Raw genomic sequence first — 21,442 nt, 5'->3', positions numbered from 1 at the left:
CAAAAGAGACTCAGATGGCCGACCAGCAACTAGGAGTGCTAAAAGCACTTGATGTTGCGAAGACGCAACTTTATCATTTCACGGCGATTGTCATTGCCGGTATGGGTTTCTTTACGGATGCCTATGATCTTTTTTGTGTGTCCTTGGTGACGAAGCTCCTAGGACGCCTCTACTACTTCAATCCGGAGTCAGCAAAGCCTGGCTCCCTTCCCCCTCATGTTGCGGCTGCGGTTAACGGTGTGGCCCTCTGTGGGACTCTTGCTGGTCAGCTCTTCTTCGGATGGCTTGGTGACAAGCTAGGAAGGAAAAAGGTCTACGGTCTCACTTTGATCATGATGATCGTTTGTTCTATTGCTTCCGGTCTCTCCTTCGGAAACCAAGCCAAGGGTGTCATGACCACTCTGTGCTTTTTCAGGTGCAATTATCACCGTCAAAACTATTTTATCCATGAACATGAGATCATACACATAATAGTTGAAACCTCCACAAACAAATAAAATATAAATATTAACATTTGAACGGTTATGTGTAGGTTTTGGCTCGGGTTTGGCATTGGAGGTGACTACCCTCTTTCAGCCACCATCATGTCTGAATATGCTAACAAGAAGACTCGTGGGGCTTTCATCGCTGCCGTCTTTGCTATGCAAGGTATCGGTATCTTGGCTGGTGGTTTTGTGGCTCTTGCAGTCTCTTCCATTTTCGACAAACAGTTTCCATCGCCAACCTATGACCAAGACAGGGTTCTCTCAACGCCTCCAGAGGCTGATTACATTTGGCGTATCATTGTCATGTTTGGCGCTATACCTGCGGCCATGACCTTCTATTGGCGTATGAAGATGCCTGAAACTGCTCGATACACTGCTTTAGTTGCCAAGGACATTAAACAAGCCACAAAAGACATGTCCAAGGTATTACAAGTAGAGCTTGAAGTTGAAGAAAGGGCCGAGGACCCAAAACTGAACTATGGATTATTCTCCAAGGAATTCCTTAGACGCCATGGTCTTCCACTCCTTGGGTGTACCTCAACTTGGTTCTTGCTTGACATTGCTTTCTACAGCCAAAATTTATTTCAAAAGGATATTTTTTCAGCCATTGGATGGATTCCAAAGGCAGGCACCATGAATGCCATTCATGAGGTTTTCAAGATCGCTAGGGCACAGACTCTCATCGCGCTTTGCAGTACTGTACCAGGGTACTGGTTCACCGTCGCATTTATTGATATCATGGGAAGGTTTGCAATCCAACTTATGGGATTCTTCTTCATGACAGTGTTTATGTTTGCCATTGCCTTCCCATACAACCACTGGATCAAGCCAGACAACCGTATCGGATTCGTGATTATGTACTCCCTCACCTTTTTCTTCGCCAACTTTGGACCAAATGCAACCACTTTCATTGTCCCTGCTGAGATCTTCCCAGCTAGACTAAGGTCCACATGCCACGGAATATCAGCTGCGACAGGTAAGGCTGGAGCCATTGTTGGAGCCTTCGGGTTCCTCTATGCGGCTCAATCACAGGATCCGACCAAGACAGACGCAGGATACCCACCTGGTATTGGAGTTAAGAATTCATTGATCGTGCTCGGTGTCATAAACTTTATTGGTATGCTCTTCACATTCCTTGTACCAGAGCCAAAGGGCAAGTCCCTCGAAGAACTCTCTGGTGAAGCTGAGGTTGAAAAGTGATAAATGTAACGTTCGTTTGTGGTTTGTTTGATTTTTTTTTTCTTTTCAATACTTTGTATTTCCCTTCGCGTGATGCACTAAGCAAGAAAGTTTGTGATGTGGAATACTTCAATCTTACTGCCTGAGTGCTTTTGTACTCTAATCTTTATAAAGTTTCATTTTTGGTACCATTTGTATGTTTCGTTAAAACTTCCACGAATTTTGTTCTAGTGTTTAATTTTATCTGCATTAATTACTTAGTTTATTTTATTTACATCTCAGTTTCTTGGCTAATATTTTGTTAATATGCTAAAGTCAGGAAAAAAAAAACCAATTTAAAGTCAAGTAAGAATACTACTCTATTGATTAAGTCCACGGTTGTAACCTAGTGTGGTTCGTAATCATTCGATATCTATACATTAAAACTTCTATAAATAAATAAAGTTGGGACTCTAACATTATATTAATTTATAGAAATTTTTACTTATCGATAAATTAATAATTAATAATTTGTTTGTTAATTTATGAAGAGATGTTTTATTTTCATAATTTTAAATTTTCCTTTATATTGAGAAAGATTAGACTAGAGATGAAATTTCCTTTTATTAATATCGTTTCATAATTTTTGGATGCGATTTTAGAAGACAAAATTAAAAGTTTTTGATTCAACGAGAAAGATTAGAGATGAGGTCCAACAAGAATGCATTCAAAAATAGACAATAGTAGAATCAAATTTCACTAAATTTTCTTAGATATATACATATATAGTTTTTAGTTTATATTATTATTAATTTATGATACTAATGAGACCATATGTTTACATAGGATTTCCAAAAATATTACTATCTTATTATTTTATTAAATTATGATATTTTTACATCGGTCCAATTTGGGACCGGAAGAATTTATTAAGTAATAGACAGTATTAATTTGTAGTCAAATATGTAAAATGATTTTAAAAGACAAACAACCTAATAAATATAAAATTGCTAGGCACTGTGAACAACTGGCGATACCCCAATTTATGTATATATTTTCTTGATTGATTTCTTATTAAAATCAAATTTAGTATTTTCTTAGGTGTTGATTGGTTCTCCTGCTAACTCTTGCAAACGCAGCCTTTGCGTTTGCTAACGGTTGCTAGCAGTTGGAGTCAATCACACAAACCATTCTTTATCGCTCCCAACCATTCCAAATCGCTGAATTCTAAAAGCTGACTCCAGCAAGCATTTGCGGTTGTGGACGATTGCGGTTGAATATTAATAAAAAAAAAACTCCAACGATACATGTATGTTTTATATATATTAATATATATTTTTTCTATCTTCTATATATATTTATCACTTTCTCAACTCTAATCAAGTTGTAACCCTAATCTCCCAAACCTCCAAATTATGGCGTCCATCCAAGTTAATGACAATCAAGAAGGAAACGTAAGTATTGTATCCCATTATTCATATATGTGTAACTCTTTATATTTTTTTCATAGCATCATCTTTTTCATTCTATATATTTTTTTCATATATGAGTTTTTTGATTGAATATATGTACTTGTTTTCTCGAATAGAAAATTACCTGGTCAGACGAGATGACTCGTTTGTTTGTTAGATTTCACTAGGAAATTTATTTGTTTTTTGAATATTTATTGTAGTATTTTTTTTAATTTTTAATTATTAATCAAGTTTAACAAATGTTTTGATGTTTTAAAACATTTATATAATAATATATCACATTTATTATGTTTTAACCGTTATTGCACCCGCTGGTCAACCAGTCGTAAATCTCACGCAAACGCATCAATTTTAAACCATTAAACCAATCTTTCAAAACACTGAATACCGCTTGAAATCGTAACCACCCGCTTCCACAAACTCCTGTAACCGTAACCGCAACCGCTGCATTTGAACCAGTCAGACCCTTAGACTATAAGAGCACCAACTTGAAAAATTATTTCACGTGAGAATTTGAGTTTTTATTTCCAAAAACGCAATAGAGAGGAAAATAAACCAACATTTAATACATTATATGATTTGTCCACAGCAGAATATAAACAACAATTATTACAAAATATTGGATGGACGATATAACTACATATAATCTATAGAGTTCTGGTAAAGGCAAAAGTTTAGTTTCTTCCACAGGTAGCGATCGCGGACGGGGCCGTATCATCACACACATTCTCGCCTGAAAGCTCCTCAAGTGACTTCCCTTTAGATTCAGGCACTAAAAACGTCATGATCATACCAACAAAGTTGATAACACCAAGCATGATCAACGAGTTCTTGACACCAATACCCGGTGGATATCCTGCGTCAGTCTTGGTTTTATCCTTTGACTGAGCTGCATATAAGAATCCAAACGCACCCACGATGGCACCCGCCTTTCCTGCCGCGGCTGATATTCCATGACAAGTGGATCTTAGCCTGGCCGGGAAGATCTCGGCAGGAACCACAAATGTAGTTGCATTTGGACCAAAGTTTGCAAAGAAGAAAGTTAGGGAATAAATAATGACGAAACCGATACGGTTGTCTGGTTTAATCCAGTGATCGTAAGGGAAGGCTATAGCAAACATAAAGACTGTCATGAAGAAGAATCCCATTAGCTGGATTGCAAATCTTCCCATAGTATCAATAAAGGCAACTGTAAACCAGTAACCTGGAACCGTACTGCAGAGCGCGATGAGAGTCTGAGCCCTACCAATCTTGTAAACCTCATGGATGGCATTCATTGTAGCCGCAGGAGGAATCCATCCAATTGCGGAAAAGATATCTTTTTGAAATAAGTTTTGGCTGTAAAACGCGATGTCAAGCAAAAACCAAGTAGAGGTAGTTCCGAGGAGAGGAAGTCCATGGCGTTTAATGAACTCCCTCGAGAACAATCCGTAGTTGAGCTTAGGATCTCTTACAATTTTTTCAGCACTTTCTTCCTCAGCTTCAAGATCCACTTGCAAGACTTTAGACATGTCTCGCGTGGCTTGTTTAAGGTTTTTGGCGACTAAAGCTGTGTAACGAGCCGTTTCGGGCATTTTCATACGCCAATAATATGTCATAGCGGCTGGGAGAGCACCCACCATAAGGATGATACGCCACAAGTAATCAGCTTGAGGTACAGTCGAGGCAACGGGGTCTACACTATAGATCGGTGATGGAAATTGGTGATCGAAAATACTTGAAAATATGAGCGCAACAATACCCCCAGCCATGATCCCAAACCCTTGCATAGCGAACACAGCTGCGATGAAGGCACCACGTGTTTTCTTGTTTGCATACTCCGACATGATCGTCGCTGACAGTGGGTAGTCACCACCAATACCAACTCCAAGCCAAAACCTTTTTTTACCAAAAATATATAATTGACATCGATTAACAAATGACTCAGTATATATATATTTAGATAACTATATATTCCTTTTCGTATTAGAGTCGCTAATCTTCTTTATTTACAACTATAAATATATTTTTTTATATTAAATTTGTAGGTCTTAATAAATTATGATAATAATTAATATATCCATTTATTCATTCAATATCATTCAATATTATTAATATATTTATTTTATAAAAGTAATATCAATATTTTCTTTTGAAATTTAATTCGTGTATCAAAATAAAATCCAAAAAACTCGGCTGTGTGTGATATATAATTGTAAAAATAAAGTGAATTATTTGGTTATAAAAACAAAGTTTATTTGATAAAGTACCTGAAGAAACAAAGAGTGGTCATGACTCCTTTTGGACTGTTCCCAAAGGAGAGACCGGAGGCCACGGAACAGAGAACCATCATGATCAAAGTGATCCCATACACCTTTTTCCGGCCTAGTTTGTCTCCAAGCCACCCAAAGAAGAGCTGACCGGCAAGTGTCCCACAAAGAGCGACACCATTGACTGCGGCCGCTACTTCTGGAGGGAGTGTTCCCGGCTTTTCTGCACCAGCCTTGTGGTAGTAGATGCGGCCTAGGAGCTTGGTGACCAATGAGATACAAAAAAGATCGTAGGCATCAGTGAAGAAACCCATTCCGGCGATAACAATCGCTGTAAAATGGTAAAGTTGTGTTTTGGCCACATCTAATGCTTTGAGCACTCCTAACTGTTGATCTTCCGCCATTGCTACAAAGACAATAACCAATAAATTAGGACTAGATTTGTTTTCTATTTACTAACATTTTATTTTCATCATTCCATTATTTCATGTTTCTTTGGAAGACAAAGGATTAAGCATTCTTTGCATAAGAATCCACAATAATTTAGATGGATTGTCGCAGTTAGAAACGTAAAATAAATATTAACGTAGATTCAAAGAAGACCAACAATGAAATCAACTAAGTTAACTAACCTTTAAGCCTCTACCGAAGCTTTTTGGTTGTTGGAATCCAAGATATAAATAAAGTTAAACGACTGAAGAAAGTTATGTGTTAAACTTCGATATTTATGACTAAAGATATCTCAAAAGTTAGAAATGTATGTGCTACTTATAGACCAAAGTTAGAACTCAAAGTCAACGTACGTAACTCTATAAATCGGAATCTAAAAGAGCATATGCTCTCATCTTGGTTGTGTTTTATAAATTGTATTATAATAAGAACCTCAATAATACGTAATGATAATGAAACTACATAGTATGATGAATATAAATTCAATTTTTTCGCGCTTCAGTCGTTTCCTACGACCAGTGAATACATAATCTTTTTATTATATGTTTGAAATACATACTCTTAATATGTAGAAATATATAAAATTTGTTTTGCTTGCTTTAATTGTATATTTGTAAGTTGGGTTATATACAATCTTCTTGAAGTTCTGTTTGAACAAAAACAAAATGATTACAAAAACATAAATTTTATATACATAACGAAATGGATACGATTCGTCTCCAAGCCACTTGCAAATGTTAGAATGTCTAAACTAAACATAATTTCATGAAACGTATTCTTTTATATGATCATTTATAAGACATACCTAAACAATTCAATCTTCGACAGGAAAATTGTGAAAATAAATTAATCTTCTTAATTAGGACTACTAGCTTCGATTGAGATAAGAAAAACTCTCTATCTCCCAATAGATAAATCCACGTTTTCTGTTGACCAAACATAATTATATGTTTAATTTGTTAAACAAGAGGGTCATAACTTTCAACTATGTATGTTCATATTACTATTTAATATGTTAATTTGTCAATGGATGTAGTTTATGGATTTTGCATAAATTAAGACAATAATATACTACTAACAAAACATACATTATGTCCACCAACAGCTAACTCCAGCAGTTAAACATCCCCAAACTGCAAGCAAGAGGAATGTGACAATAATGAATTAATGATCCACTAATTAAAAGGATTGTAAAACAGCTAACACCAACCAATTTATCTCGTTCTGGTTGCGTTCGCGCGCGATTACGGTTAAATATATTATTGTTTTACATGGTTTGATGTAACAGGAGTTGTTATAACCGGTTAAGATTCAGTTTAGATTATTCATGTATATAAACGCAAATTGTATACTTTTACTAATTAATGAAAATAATACTTTTACTTTGTTATCGCTATCCTAATCTTGATATTGTATCAGTGCACAGAAACGAAGAAACCTTTCGCCATGGATTCTCATTCCTTTGTCTTTTCATCGCTCGATTCTTCAGCTATGAGTGTTCGATTTACTCTACTGATCTTTAATTTTGTTTTTCACCTTTATCTCGCTGTGATTGATTTTCTTTCACTCGTGAAGGGATCAAACCGAAATAGTAGTAACCCCTGCAACGATTGGAACACATCCTCAAACTTCTGAACAATCCAAATACCGCCAACTGTAGACTACCTTACTGACTCCGGCATCAAGATAGTAACTAGATAGGCCTCACGATCCTTCTCAGTCATCTTTCTGGCCTGCATGGTCGAGATCGCGAGACTCTCCAAAGTCGGCCTCACTCTCTCAAAAACCAACTTCCCTTCTAGACATTCAAAGACCACTCTACCCCAATGAAAATTCAGATGAACCCTGTGATGATACAACCAATCCATCCCCAGGATAACATCATACAACTCCACGAGACTGATGATCAAATCCGCTGGCCTTGACTCCCCGCGATCTGAATATAAACACCCTTCGCCAGTACAAGGACCCTCAGAAACTTGCCTCCGTCGGAGCACTCCTCTAGGGACAGCTATCCACCTTGTGATCCATGCTACCGCACCACTCAGCCTCTGTGTAGCCTCCCACTTCCTTTTTTTTAATAATAACAATATATAATTAAACATCCCATACTACTTAATTAAACTAACCAAACCACAATTAATCATTAAACCAGCAACAACCAATAAACACAACAGAAATATACCAACAATACAAAACCAACATATCATCAATACAATCACATTCCAAACTTTCTATCCAATAACCTAGCATAACTCTATCCAAGGTTCCAACATCAATAATAACCCTAACACAATAACCGAGACCCTAGATCATCCTCCTCCTCATTGCCATGATTCTGCGTCACATACCTGCACACCACAAACAACAATTGAGATGCATAAGTATATCATAAATAGTTAGTGAGACAATCCTCCCATCTACTAGGCTATACACACAAGCAACTGAGATTCCAATGTTAAGCAACAGAAACAACACAAACAAAGACATCAAACCAGGAAAACAAGTGTCAGATAAAAATTGGTGTCTGACCAACACTGATTGCTGGTGTCGACCGACACTACCTCTCAGTGTCGATCGACACTGACTCCGTAGACACGATCTACTTGAAGCCAAACGTCGAGTCTTCGTTTCTAACCATCTCCGACCGTCCCAAACTCACCCAAAAGCTTCAGGAACCTATGGAAACCATAACACAACAAACCCAAACAAGAAAAAGACCAAAAACAACATAGAACAAACAAAACAAAAGAGATCTCAGGCTTAGATCAGCCATGGTCATCCACTCACCTCTTTTGCAGGAAGATCTGGCCTAACAACAACGAATCCAACACCTTAGAAGGCTCCTCCGTCGTTCCTAGCACTAAATCTCCAGCCCACAGGAACAGATCTCACCAAAACAGCTTAGAATCTCCAAATCTCCCAAGAACACTCTCTCTTCTCTCTTTTCTCTCTAGAATTGGCAAAACAACTTCTTTTCACGACCTAGGTCGAGTTCTGCTTTTAAATATCTTGGATTGGAGATTTCACCTAAACCAAACCGCTCAAGTTCGATAATTAAATCAATCCGGACAAACCCGAAATTGATGGTGTCAATCGACACTACCCTTGGTTTCGATCGACACCCATCCCCAAAATCCACAATTTGGTTCACGGATGTTACAATTCTCCCCTCCCCCCCCCCACTAACAAGGATTCATCCTCTAATCCTGCTCATTGTCCATCCGCCAAGGACCTCCGTGCAACCGTCACCATGGCCCGCACATCCTCTGACCAGACTGAACACCGTGTACCAAGGATTTTCATGCAACTGCTGCAACAGTCGGCACACCCATGTGGCCCAACAGACCACATAACTCTGACCCCATTGTTCAGCATAAACCAAAAACCCGAGGTCACTCCCGACCTCCGAGGTCTACATCCAGTCACTATGCTCATATCCACGTCCTAGATATTGTTTGGTTCCTCACTCATATATTCTCAGGTCGCAACCTTTGAACTGCACCGCTTGCATTCTCAGACCGTCATCTTTGAGCCATACCCTCTCACTCTCGGATCGTCACCCACAAGATCTCGGTACCAGAGGAACTACTCATCTCCTCCGGGGAACTAATCATCCCCTAGGAGAACTAATCATCTCCTCTCCCGCTCTCAGGGTCGCAACCCGTGAAGCCCGCGGTGCACTAGGGGAACTAATCATCCCCTCAGGAGAACTAATCATCTCTCCAGGAGAACTAATCATCTCCTCTGGAGAACTAATCATCTCCCCAGGAGAACTAATCATCTCCTCATGAGCAAACAAGTCCTAACGTCTATAAGCATCTCCCGACCAGAACTCCCGACAAGAACTATCTCTCGTGGTTCGCGTAAGATATTGCAATGTCCTACCAACCACCATATTCCCTCACTGGAATCTCACCACCATCATGACCACTCTTCAGGCTAACCCCAACCATCCCTGCCACTAAGGCTGTTTATTCACCTACCTCCCAAAAATAGGTAAGTTTTAACTATTTATAAAACTTCTCATTTTTAGAATCCGCATATTCTCCTAGCACCGTGACTTCACCAATCAAACAAAAATCTTTGAGAACTAATTATCTCAAAGGTGACCACTCTTCAGGTCACTCTTTAAAAACTCCCGCCACTCCGGGCATTTCACATGCCCTTTCCAAAATAGGCATGTCCTAATTATTCAAAGAACTTTCTATTTTCCTCTTGCAACGGCACTTTCCATAAATAGCAAAAGCTCTACCTCTCTTAACACTTTCCATATTTAAAAACTTTCTATTTTTAGAAATTTCCATTTATGGAAACTTTCTATTTTCAGAATCGCATAAACATTCAACCATTACACATCCAGATTCCATAAGAACTAATCATCTTATTAAATTCTCAAGTGCAACAAACGTTTACAACTCCAAAACGCAAAAACTTAACAAAACCAACAAAACAAAAAGAATCTAAACTCCAGGATTGGTGCCCGACTCTTCCTTCGGCTGCACCCCTCCCATAGTCAACTGCTGAAACCTCGGACACTAAGGCCTGATATGTCTCACCTCCTTGCAGTAAAGGCACACTCGAATGTTCCCCTGCGTCCCGCTCCTCTTGGGACAGCTTGCCAACCTGTGTTCAATGCTCCTGTACCCGTAGCATCCCTGACCTCCTTGGTTTGTCACCGACGTGTCCTCCCGCTTCCTCTTATGCTTTGCCCCGACTTGCTACCCTTGCTCGGAATGCTCTGCTCCAATGTCTCCTCTGTCTGAACGGTAGGGCTAACCACCACGGCCTGCTCCCTCAGGTCGTCCTCGATCTCAGCCACGATCTCCACTAGCTCTGCCCTCGTGGCGTAGTGTCTCCCTCGGCAGTGGATCCTCAAGTCCTCACGAAACACCCTCATGAACCTCCTCACCTGAGCCGCCTCAGACTCCATCGCCTGACCCCCATACATTAGAAACCAGCTGAACTCCATGTCCAACTCCCGCACAGTCCGAGTCCCCTGAGATATCTGCAGGAACTGTACCTCTAACCGGTCTAGTGCCTCACGGGGAAAGTACTTGCGGTTGAACTCCTCCACGAAGTCAATACAAGTCATCTCCCTCTGCACCCTCCTAGCAGCCACTGATCTCCACCACAAGTGAGCATCACCAATCAGGTTGTGGACCCCTATGTCCACCCAAAACTCCTGAGGACATCTGAGAGACTGGAAGTTATGTTCTACTTTCGCCCTCCACGCATCAGCAGCGGTAGGGTCAGAACCACGCGAAAATCACTCAGTACCGATGTTGCTCATCTCCCTCAGCATACTGACATAAAGAGAATGAGCTCCCACATCTGCAGCCACTCCCGGCAACCGCTCAGGTCAACACCTCCTCCAGGGCCTCCACCCGCTGAGACTCCCGCACTCGGAATCCTAACATCACCGTCCACTCTGGCACCGACACCACCCACACCGACTCTCTCAGCACCTACAGTCCTATCGGTACCTCCACTGGCCACGCCCGCGTCCACGACCACGACCAGCAACAGCACCCTCTCTAACTATCTGCACTACCAGAGTAGAAGGCTAAGCACAAAAACAAACCACAAACAAAACACATATCTTACCGTGGAATTTAAGTGAAGGCTCGAAGAGGATGATTCTATGACTTAATACCACAAACAAATAGACTTACTACTCATAATCAATTCCATCACACAACATCATGTATCCATCAACAGGAAAATAATTCAACCAATTAAATTCCTAAACCGCTCTAAACCATCCACTTAACCATCCTAGAACCGTAAGGGTTCTGATACCATTTGTAACGACCCAACCACCACCTCTTAGTGGGCCCCATGTCCACCTTCCTTAATGGGCCTCACGACATCTCACTAGGCCCGTGAGCCCATCCATATCTGATGACCGGATTGCTAGGTCCGGGAGGCTTTAAAGAATTATTACCGTCCCAACAAATCACCACATGATCTTTCCCTGTGTTTTGTCCTTGATACACAGAGTTTTAAACCCTATTTTCCTACTGCAAGTGCACAGCAAAGAAGTAGTAATTAGGGGTCGAATCCCACGAAGACCAAGTTTTACTCTATGGTTCTATTGGTTCAATTTCAAGCTAAGACAATTCAAAGTTGGGTTTGTTTGGTAACAGTAACGCGATTAAAACGGTGTATAAAAAGGCAATAAACAAAACACTAGATCAGGGGTGATTCTCGGGAATTTCAGAGATAGCAACTAAACAACTATTCAGGGCATAGATTAAGTACCAGTCTAGAACTCAAACATAAATATAAACTGATCCACTGTCGTGGTATCAATAACTCTATCTGATCGATTCTGTGCGGAAACGCGGAGCACGTGCTCAGACATCCGGAGCATATGCTCGGCGGTCCATAAACCCTAAACTGTCGTTTGAGCCCAGAATCGCAGACAAGCATTAAAGAACAGGAATGATATGTTCACAAATCACCTACACATCAACTTTCGCAGGTCTAGGATAATTTGCCCACTAATGTCTTTTCTAGCAACATATTACACTTTTGATGAATAGATAAACCTAAAATCATAGATTTGGTGATCAAATCAACCTAAGCATTAAGTCTAACAATAGTGAAGACAATCGATTATATAAGGCCCTATTTGTGTTCTGTCGCTAACCCATGAAACCCCTTTGAAACCCCTAATCTAGCAAAGAAAACTACTCAGACATAGAGAATTGAATAGGCAACATAGATGAGAAATTCAATAGCATCAAAATAAAAGGGGTTCAGAGATTGCTTCACAAAGTAGCCGCTCTTCTCCCTCTCAAAACGTCGCTCAAAAACCAAAAAGAAAAGTGTATATCTCTCTCCTCAAAACCCTAGGTTAGATAGCATACAAGTAGAGAAAAATAAGGAAAGAATCCAAATTCAAATCTCTCTATTAAAGAACGATCTCAGCCCTCTTTCTCTCACAAAGGATCGCCTAAAATAAGGGGAATTAGGCAGGGAATCGGCGCCTAGATGCTTGCCACATGTCGTCATGAAACCGTAGAGTTGGGAGCATGTGCTCGGAAATCGGGAGCATGTGCTCCTGGGTCTAAAATCAGCTTTTCTGCTCCAATTCAACTCCTTTCTGCTCCGATTGCTCCTGCTGTTCCAATCCTTGCTTTTAGCTTCCTAGCCTCGTATTATAACCTGAAAAGGACTCAAACAACTACAAAACTATCAAATAAACGGGGTCAAAGTGAGTCAAAACCGTAACATATCAACTCCCACGGACTTAGATCTTTGTTTGTCCTCAAACAAACTCAAACCAAGCGCCAAGAGAGCCAAGGTGGGAACTCGCAAAAATCTCAGAAACCGTGAGTAGACCATGACCTTCAGACCACATGTGTTAGAACAAGCTATACCACAAACTTCTCCAGCAAACATCTCCAAAACCAGAACCATAATTGGCAATCAAACCCAGAAAAAGATCACTTTCCAGACAAAGACTCTTTACATTCAATTAAAATTGGCGTGAGCTTCTCATTAAGGGCATTAAGCTAGTGAAATCGAGGCTTGGTAGATAAAAGGCTGTTTTAATGGTGGAGCTATAGAGTGTTTAGGGATTACCATTACTTCGAAAGAGATGCAGGATATCGCACAAAATGGTAAGGGAGAGTGGACTCATTGATGTCCACAACCTCTAATCACTCTCCTCTTCTTATCTTCTCAAACTCAGCCTCTCTTTTCTCCTCAGGGTACAACGCATGCTCGGGGGTGTGTAACACTAGCTCTGGTCCCTTTCCATCATCCTTAAACGTTTTTTTTTTTTTTTTTTTTTTTTTTTTTCAAATTTTTTTTTTTTTTTTTTTTTTTTTTTTTAGAATATATGAAGGATGATGGGGGATCTTCTTCTGATATTGCCCCTGGAGCATGCGGACCGTATCCTAGGCTCTCTCCCTGCTCAAAACAACTCGCGGACTCGGATGTATATAATTTCGGAGCAGGTGCTCGCTGGGTTGGAGCACGTGCTCTGTCCGTCCGGCTCTTTCCTCTTTGGTTCTCCAGCAAAAGCGAGTTAGAGATTGTGTCAGTCCTGCTCTCCCCGACCGTTTTGCACATAGCTGCACAAAATGAGAAAACAAAAATACAAGTGCAAGTGGTTTGAAAGGAGGTTAGGCTCGGGGTGGGTACTAACTTAAAATGAGCTAGCTATTCAGGATCAGCAAGATTGGCAAAATGAATAAGAAGTCCTGAATATGTGACACGTTCCCTATCCTAATGCCCAGAACGAGAAGAATTTAAATCCGGTTAGGTTCCATTAAAGTAGAGTTTAAGTCTTTCCGGTGAAACCTTAACGGGATGAAGCTTTTCTGGCCAGGAGAAGGGTCCGAATGTGAAGAGGTATTAGCTTGTCTCTGTACTCTTAGTTCTGCAACAATGGTCACTAGGAAAAACGGTCAAACTCACAAATGGTTAAAAACATCACAGATTTCGGTCCTAATTCCCACAAGTTTTGGTTCGACTCACATGACAAACTGACTCAATAAAAAGAAAAATAAAGAAAACAAAGGTCATAGGTGACCCTCCCCCGGACTTACTTCACACCGTCTTCGGTGTGAAAATAAGCCAAAGAGAAGAAAGAAGGAAGAGAAGAAGAAGAGAAGAAAGAAGGAAGGAAGAAGAAAAGAGAGAAGGGTTTGCGATTTGGTGGGTTACCTGGGCCTGGTGGGCCTGGGCCTGAAATTCATTAAACTTACCTGGCCCAATCGCTCTTCTCTTTTTCTTCTTTTGTTCTCAGTTTGCCGAGCATGTGCATCGGGTTGCTCGCGTCCTGCGAGCATGTGCTCCGAATCTTCGTCCAACATTCCTGAAACCGAAAAGAGAAGAAACAAATCCTAAAAAAAAAAAAAAAACTCAGCAATATATTCCTAGCCTCGTATTATAACCTGAAAAGGACTCAAACAACTACAAAACTATCAAATAAACGGGGTCAAAGTGAGTCAAAACCGTAACATATCAGTCCTCACTCGCACAGTTCTGACAGTCACTTCCCGGAAGGTCACCCATCTTGAGACTACTCCAGCATAACTACGCTAAATTGTGGAGTTCTCTCAGGACCTTTGACCGAAAAGATAAGGGCACTTTGTTGACATAGGTGGCCAAATCAATTCTTTTAAACCTCTCTGCAAGTGTCACAATTCACCCCCACTAATAGATCGCATCGTCTTTGTTGCGCACCAAGACCGTCACCCCGTGACGGTGTAAGCCTACTCGACTCCACACTCGTCTGGGTTTGGCTCTGATACCACTATAAAACAACCCAACCCGTTTTTTAATAATAATAATAATATATAATTAAGCATCTCATACTACTTAATTAAACCAACCAAACCACAATTAATCATTAAACCAGCGACAACCAATAAGCACAACGGAAATATACCAACAATATATACCTGGTGGGTTGCCTCCCACCCAGCGCTTGTTTTAAGTCATTAGCTTGACTCGAAAGCTCCTTAGGCAATGGGAGGGTCGCCTTGGGCGAAGGTTTCACCCCTTGCGTGCTCAGAGGCGGCAAGATATGGTTTCAGCCTCTGTCCATTCACCACAAATTCTCCTCCTTTTGTGTCCAGCAACACAACAGCCCCATATGGTCTAATCTCCTTGATGGTGAAGGGTCCGGACCATCGTGATCTTAGCTTTCCGGGAAACAGTTTCAGCCTAGAGTTGAACAACAAGACTTGATCATTAGGAGCAAAGGTCCTAGCGTGGATCCGCTTGTCATGGTAGGCTTTGGTACGCTCCTTGTAGAGTTTTGAGTTTTCATAGGCGAGGTGCCTAATCTCCTCTAGCTCATGCAGTTGCATCTTCTCCTTTCATGGGCGCTCTTAGTGTCAAAGTTCAGCATTTTCACTGCCCAAGCAGCCTTGTACTCTAGCTCAACTGGAAGGTGACACGCCTTACCATACACCAAGTGAAATGGTGTAGTCCTCAGGGGTGTTTTGTAGGCGGTTCTATAAGCCCATAGAGCCTCATCTAGCTTCAGAGACCAATCCTTCCTTGTTGTGTTCACTGTTTTTTGCAAAATGCTCTTGATCTCCCGGTTAGAGATCTCAACTTGACCGCTCGTTTGTGGGTGGTAGGGGGTGGCGACCTTGTGCCTCACTCCATTCTTCTTGAGAAGACTCTCAAAGACCTTGTTAATGAAATGCGATCCACCATCGCTAATGACTACCCGTGGGACACCAAACCGTGGGAAAATAACCGACTTGAACATCTTGAGCACGGTCTTTGCATCATTATTGGGGCTGGCCAAAGCTTCTACCCACTTGGACACGTAATCGACAGCCACCAATATGTACTCATTGCCGAATGAGTTCGGGAAAGGTCCCATGAAGTCAATTCCCCAAACATCAAATACCTCAACCTCCAAGATGAAATTCTGAGGCATTTCATTCCTCCTGCTGATGTTCCCTTGTCTCTGACATGTGTCGCAAGTAGACACAAACCGCTGCGCATCTCTGAACATGGTAGGCCACCAATAACCCGCTTGAAGAGGTTTGGACACGGTTTTGAAAGTAGCAAAGTGTCCAGCATAGGGTGAGCTATGGCAATGAAACAAGACTCCAGGAACCTCCTCCTCAGTCACACACCTCCTGAAAACACCATCCGAGCAATGCCTATAGAGGTAAGGCTCATCCCAAAAATACCGCCTTATGTCTTTTAGGAACTTCTTCTTCTTGTTCCCCACAAACTCAGTAGGTTCTTTCTCTGCTGCTAGGTAGTTTGCATACTCTCCAAACCAAGGAAAACTCGGCTGTTTGTTGGTATCGATTGCCTTGCACGGGGTTTTCGGAGCATGTGCTCCCAGGCGGAGCATGTGCTCGGCGGGATCAAAGATGCCGATCGAGTAAACATGTTCTTCAGGAAGGCTATCGTCCAAGGGTAGCTCTTCTTCTATCCTCATTCTTGACAAGTGATCTGCAACTCCGTTCTCAATACCCTTCTTGTCTTTAATCTCCAAGTCAAACTCTTGAAGTAACAAAATCCAACGGAGTAGCCTTGGTTTTGCATCCTTTTTGGTCAGTAGATACCTCAATGCTGCATGATCAGTGTGAACAACCACTTTGGAACCAACAAGGTATGATCGAAACTTCTCAAAAGCAAACACAACCGCTAAAAGTTCTTTCTCGGTTGTAGCGTACTTGCACTGAGCCTCATCTAAGGTGCGGCTGGCATAGTATATCACGTGCAGCTTCTTGTCTTTTCTCTGTCCCAGAACCGCTCCCACGGCATAATCACTCGCATTAGTCATGACTTCAAAGGGAAGGTCCCAATCTGGCGGTTGTACAATCGGAGTGCTAACCAAAGCTCCTTTGATCGTGTGAAAGGCCTCCAAGCAAGCAGAATCGAAATCAAACTTCACTTCCTTACACAACAGCTGGGTAAGTGGTCTTGCTATCTTGGAGAAATCCTTAATGAACCGTCTGTAGAAACCGGCGTGGCCAAGGAAACTGCGGATCCCTTTTACCGAATTAGGCGGTTGTAAACTCATCATCACCTCAACCTTGGCTTTGTCAACTTCAATCCCTTTTTCAGAAATCTTGTGTCCCAGTACTATCCCATCTCTGACCATGAAGTGGCATTTCTCCCAATTCAGCACCAGATGTTTGTCTTCACACCGCTGCAACACCCTGCACAAATTAGACAGACAAACGGAAAAGGAGCTCCCATAGACGGAGAAATCGTCCATGAAAACTTCCATTATATCCTCAATAAGGTCAGTGAAAATGGACATCATGCATCGTTGGAAGGTCGCTGGTGCATTGCACAAGCCAAACGCCATTCTGCGGTAAGCAAAGGTGCCGTAAGGACATGCGAATGTGGTCTTCTCTTGATCGTCGGGATGGATTGGGATCTGAAAGAAACCTGAATAGCCATCTAAGAAACAGTAATAAGGATGGTTAGCCAATCTCTCAAGCATTTGATCAATAAACGGCAAAGGAAAATGATCCTTACGGGTCGCAGCATTAAGTTTTCTATAGTCTATGCACATGCGATGTCCCGTAACTGTCCTAGTAGGAATCAACTCATCCTTATCATTCTTAACCACTGTAATTCCACCTTTCTTAGGGACTACATGAACTGGACTAATCCAGGAACTATCAGAAATAGCATAAATTACACCCGCATCTAGAAGTTTCATTATCTCTTTCTTAACAACATCCTTTAGATTCGGGTTCAACCTCCTCTGATGTTCTACCGAAGTCATTGATTCATCTTCTAGATGTATCCTATGCATGCAAAGTTCTGGTGAGATTCCTGGGATGTCATCTAGTGAATACCCTAGAGCATTTCTATACTTCCTAAGTTCACAAAGGAGCAAAGCGGTCTCTACATTGTTTAGTTCAGAGTTCACTATCACGGGGTATGTAGAGTTAGGACCTAGGAATGCGTACCTTAGGCCGACTGGAAGTGGTTTCAGCTCTACCTTTGGAGCTCTTAACTCGCTCCAAGGACCATCCGCTGACTTTACCGGAGCATGTGCTCCGGAATCCGGAGCAGGTGCTCCCTCGGTGGATTCCTCCCCTGATTGGTTCTCATCGTCTAGGCTGGCGTAAGCTACCAGTTGCTGGAACCGTGTACCTGCATCCAAAATGCGTGTAAAACCATCAGCTTCCTCATTCAAGAATCCATACTTACCCTCTGCCTTTGTCAAGGCAACCTCCAACGGGTCGAGAGTGAGAACTTCATCGGTGACCTCATGTGCAACCTCTGAACCATCATCAACCACAAAAGTCTGACCATCTATCATAGGTTTCTTGAGCAGCTTATTCATCTCAAACCTTGCGATCATATCCCCCAGCTGGAGATCGATCGCTCCCCCTTGCACATCTATAATCGCACCAGCTGTGCATAAGAATGATCTACCTAAGATCAGGGGGTCACGTGGTTCTTCTTCAAGTTCCAGAACCACAAAGTCTGCTGGTATAAGCGTGTCCCCTATCTGGACATGTAAATCCTCCAACACTCCTATGGGGCGCTTGGTGGATCTATCCGCGAATACTAACGAAATCCGTGTAGACTTGAACTTCGTGTATCCCAGCCTTTTAGCCACTGAATATGGCATAAGGTTCACACTGGAACCTAGATCACAGAGGGAGTTTGCAAAAATCATTTTACCGATTCTCACGGATAAGACAAATCGCCCTGGATCATCTCTCTTCTTTAGCACTTTGTTTTGCAGCACAGCACTGCACTCTCTTGAAACCATCATCACGTTCTCTTCCTCTGACACTCTCCCAGAAACTAACCCTTTCACATATCTCTTCAAAGCAGGTATCATCTGAACAGCATCAGCTAGGGGTAGTTTTACCGTCAATTCTCTCAACATCTCCTTGCACTTTGCATCCTCCAAATCCTTGCGAGATTTCTTAGGAGGAACAGGGTAAGGTACCCTAGGGGTGTACACGCGTGCAGGAGGTACCTCAGTAGGAACGGTCTGATCGGGAGTCGGGAGCACGTGCTCGCTGGATGGGAGCACATGCTCGCCGGATGCTTCGGCTTCTTTTTGACTCAATGGTGGAGTCTCAGCAGCATGTTGAGGAAGGTATTCTTCAGCAATACCCTTGCCCTTGTCAAGCCTAGCGGATGGTGCTTCTCTAGGGGGTAACTTCTTTCCTCCCCTTAGCTCAATCGCATTGACATACTCGTTCCGCGGGTTTGCTTCCCCTTTTCCGGGCAGAGTCCCAGTAGATCTTTTCACGGCTTCAGCAGTCTGTGCAACCTGAACATCAAGCTTCTTCACATGTGACATTACTGCCTCATACTTCCCATTAAGGTCATTGTACATGGTATCGACCTTAGTGTTGATTTCCACTGAAGCTTTTTGTTGATTCACCAAGAGTTGTTGCATCATGTTTTTCAGTTCATCCTGAGAACTGCTAGCAGATGAAGGTCCCAACTGCTGGTTGGTGTAAGGCAGTGCTTGTTGAGCGCTTGTATATGCCTGCTGGTTCCCCCCTTGGAAACGGTTTTGAGTGGGCACAAACTGTTTGCCTTGGAAGTTGTTTGAGAAGGTTTTCTGATAACCCATCTGATTCTGAGCTCCTTGCTGTGGATACACCTGATCCTGAGGGTTCTCCACGTTGGTGCTTCTGTAGGACAAATTCGGATGGCTTCTGTAGTTCGGGTTGAAACCCCTGTTCTGCACAAAACCTTGCCCACTCACATAATTAACCTCCATCGTGTCATCCTCTCCATCACAAATCTCCTGAGCTAGCGGCATGTCTCCGGTCTCATCGACAAAATGGACAGTTTTCTGGCTCCCCTTCAGAAAAAGGTTCACCTTGGCTGTCAACTCGTCAATCTTTTGCGTATCGACACTGTTGACCTTTACGGACCTGTCATACTCAGGAGCCTTGTTGCTGGAGCTTGCAGCTAGGTTCTCAATCAACTGATATGCTCCTTCCTTAGACTTTGTCATAAAATCCCCATTGCTGGCCTAGTTGAGAACGTTTCTGTAGTCCCAGTTAACTCCATCATAGAAAATGCCCAGAATCTGTTCATCACTGAATCCATGGTGCGGACACTCTCTACGGTACTCTTTGTACCTCTCCCAAGCCTCGCAGAAGGCTTCTCCAGTGTGCTGTTGGAACGATGAAATCTTGTTCCTCAGGGCAGCGGTCTTAGCCTTGGTGTAGAAATGGTCCAGAAACGCAGACCTACACTGTTCCCATGATGTTAGAGACCCAGGTGGCAATGACTTCAGCCAGCGTGAAGCTCTATCCGCAAGAGAGAAGGGAAAGAGCTTGCACTTCAGAAAGCCTGGCGATATCCCATTTGAACCAGTGGTGCTACATATCTCCTCAAAATTCTCGATGTGGTCCATCGGAATCTCAGCTGGGAGACCGTGAAATAGGTGCTGCTTCACTAGAGAGATCATCTGTGGCTTGATCTCAAAATCTTGGTTCGGATTGGTAGGAGGAACAATCGCCGCTCGGTTGGTGTAGGACACATGCGGGTTATCCTTGTCCCCAATGGACGGTTGCGGCGGCGCGGCTCTTTCGTGTTGAGCACGGAGCAACTGCCCCAACTGTTGTCGAAGTTGCTGCAACTCGGCAGCCATATCCTCATTGTTTCTGTTGTCACCCATGTTGACGGATTGAAACTTTCTGTTCTTGCGGTTTGTTCTTTCTGCCAAAGAGAGCTCTGCGGCTGACAAAGCGACTAGTTCTTCGGTGTTGTTTCTTCTTGTAGATCTTCTTGACATGCACCTGAAACACACGCAAAGAAGAAGCAGAAAGACAAATCAGTAAGGTCTTAGTCTAGTAATCTCGTCGAAAACCAAAGGTAAAAATTTGGTCCCCGGCAACGGCGCCAAAAACTTGATACACAGAGTTTTAAACCTTATTTTCCTACTGCAAGTGCACAGCAAAGAAGTAGTACTTAGGGGTCGAATCCCACGAAGACCAAGTTTTACTTTATGGTTCTATTGGTTCAATTTCAAGCTAAGACAATTCAAAGTTGGGTTTGTTTGGTAACAGTAACGCGATTAAAACGGTGTATAAAAAGGCAATAAACAAAACACTAGATCAGGGGTGATTCTCGGGAATTTCAGAGATAGCAACTAAACAACTATTCAGGGCATAGATTAAGTACC

At 42.2% G+C, this 21,442-nt stretch overlaps 2 protein-coding genes and 1 non-coding gene across 3 annotated transcripts; 2 read left to right on the top strand and 1 right to left on the bottom strand.

The window, feature by feature from the left end:
* Positions 1-1,855, top strand: LOC104725120 (putative inorganic phosphate transporter 1-3). Its single transcript, XM_010443725.3, has 2 exons — positions 1-415; positions 533-1,855. Exons 1-2 carry the CDS (start codon positions 15-17, stop codon positions 1,683-1,685), a joined length of 1,554 nt encoding a protein of 517 aa, XP_010442027.2. The 5' UTR covers positions 1-14; the 3' UTR covers positions 1,686-1,855.
* A 1,804-nt stretch (positions 1,856-3,659) lies between these two features.
* Positions 3,660-6,103, bottom strand: LOC104725119 (putative inorganic phosphate transporter 1-3). Its single transcript, XM_010443724.2, has 3 exons — positions 5,997-6,103; positions 5,365-5,770; positions 3,660-4,993 (listed from the first exon to the last, which is right to left on the bottom strand). Exons 2-3 carry the CDS (start codon positions 5,766-5,768, stop codon positions 3,790-3,792), a joined length of 1,608 nt encoding a protein of 535 aa, XP_010442026.2. The 5' UTR covers positions 5,769-5,770; positions 5,997-6,103; the 3' UTR covers positions 3,660-3,789.
* A 14,251-nt stretch (positions 6,104-20,354) lies between these two features.
* On the top strand, positions 20,355-20,461 carry LOC147934882 (small nucleolar RNA R71). Its single transcript, XR_015573434.1, has one exon. It is a non-coding gene; the product is annotated as a small nucleolar RNA R71 (small nucleolar RNA).
* The last annotated feature ends 981 nt before the right edge of the window (positions 20,462-21,442 follow it).

This window comes from Camelina sativa, chromosome 11 (assembly GCF_030686135.1).
Source record: "Camelina sativa cultivar CO46 ecotype springtype chromosome 11, ASM3068613v1".
NCBI lineage: Eukaryota > Viridiplantae > Streptophyta > Magnoliopsida > Brassicales > Brassicaceae > Camelina > Camelina sativa.
The sequence above is the reverse complement of the archived record's forward strand: the minus strand, read 5'-3'. Positions and strand labels throughout refer to the sequence as shown.

Bases quoted from the DNA above. Each gene is read 5' to 3' on its own strand.
- LOC104725120 (XM_010443725.3), top strand. From the start codon at position 15: ATGGCCGACCAGCAACTAGGAGTGCTAAAAGCACTTGATGTTGCGAAG. The intron at 416-532 runs GTGCAATTATCA...GGTTATGTGTAG, and splicing joins ACCACTCTGTGCTTTTTCAG to GTTTTGGCTCGGGTTTGGCA.
- LOC104725119 (XM_010443724.2), bottom strand. From the start codon at position 5,768: ATGGCGGAAGATCAACAGTTAGGAGTGCTCAAAGCATTAGATGTGGCC. The intron at 4,994-5,364 runs GTACTTTATCAA...TGGTAAAAAAAG, and splicing joins ACCACTCTTTGTTTCTTCAG to GTTTTGGCTTGGAGTTGGTA.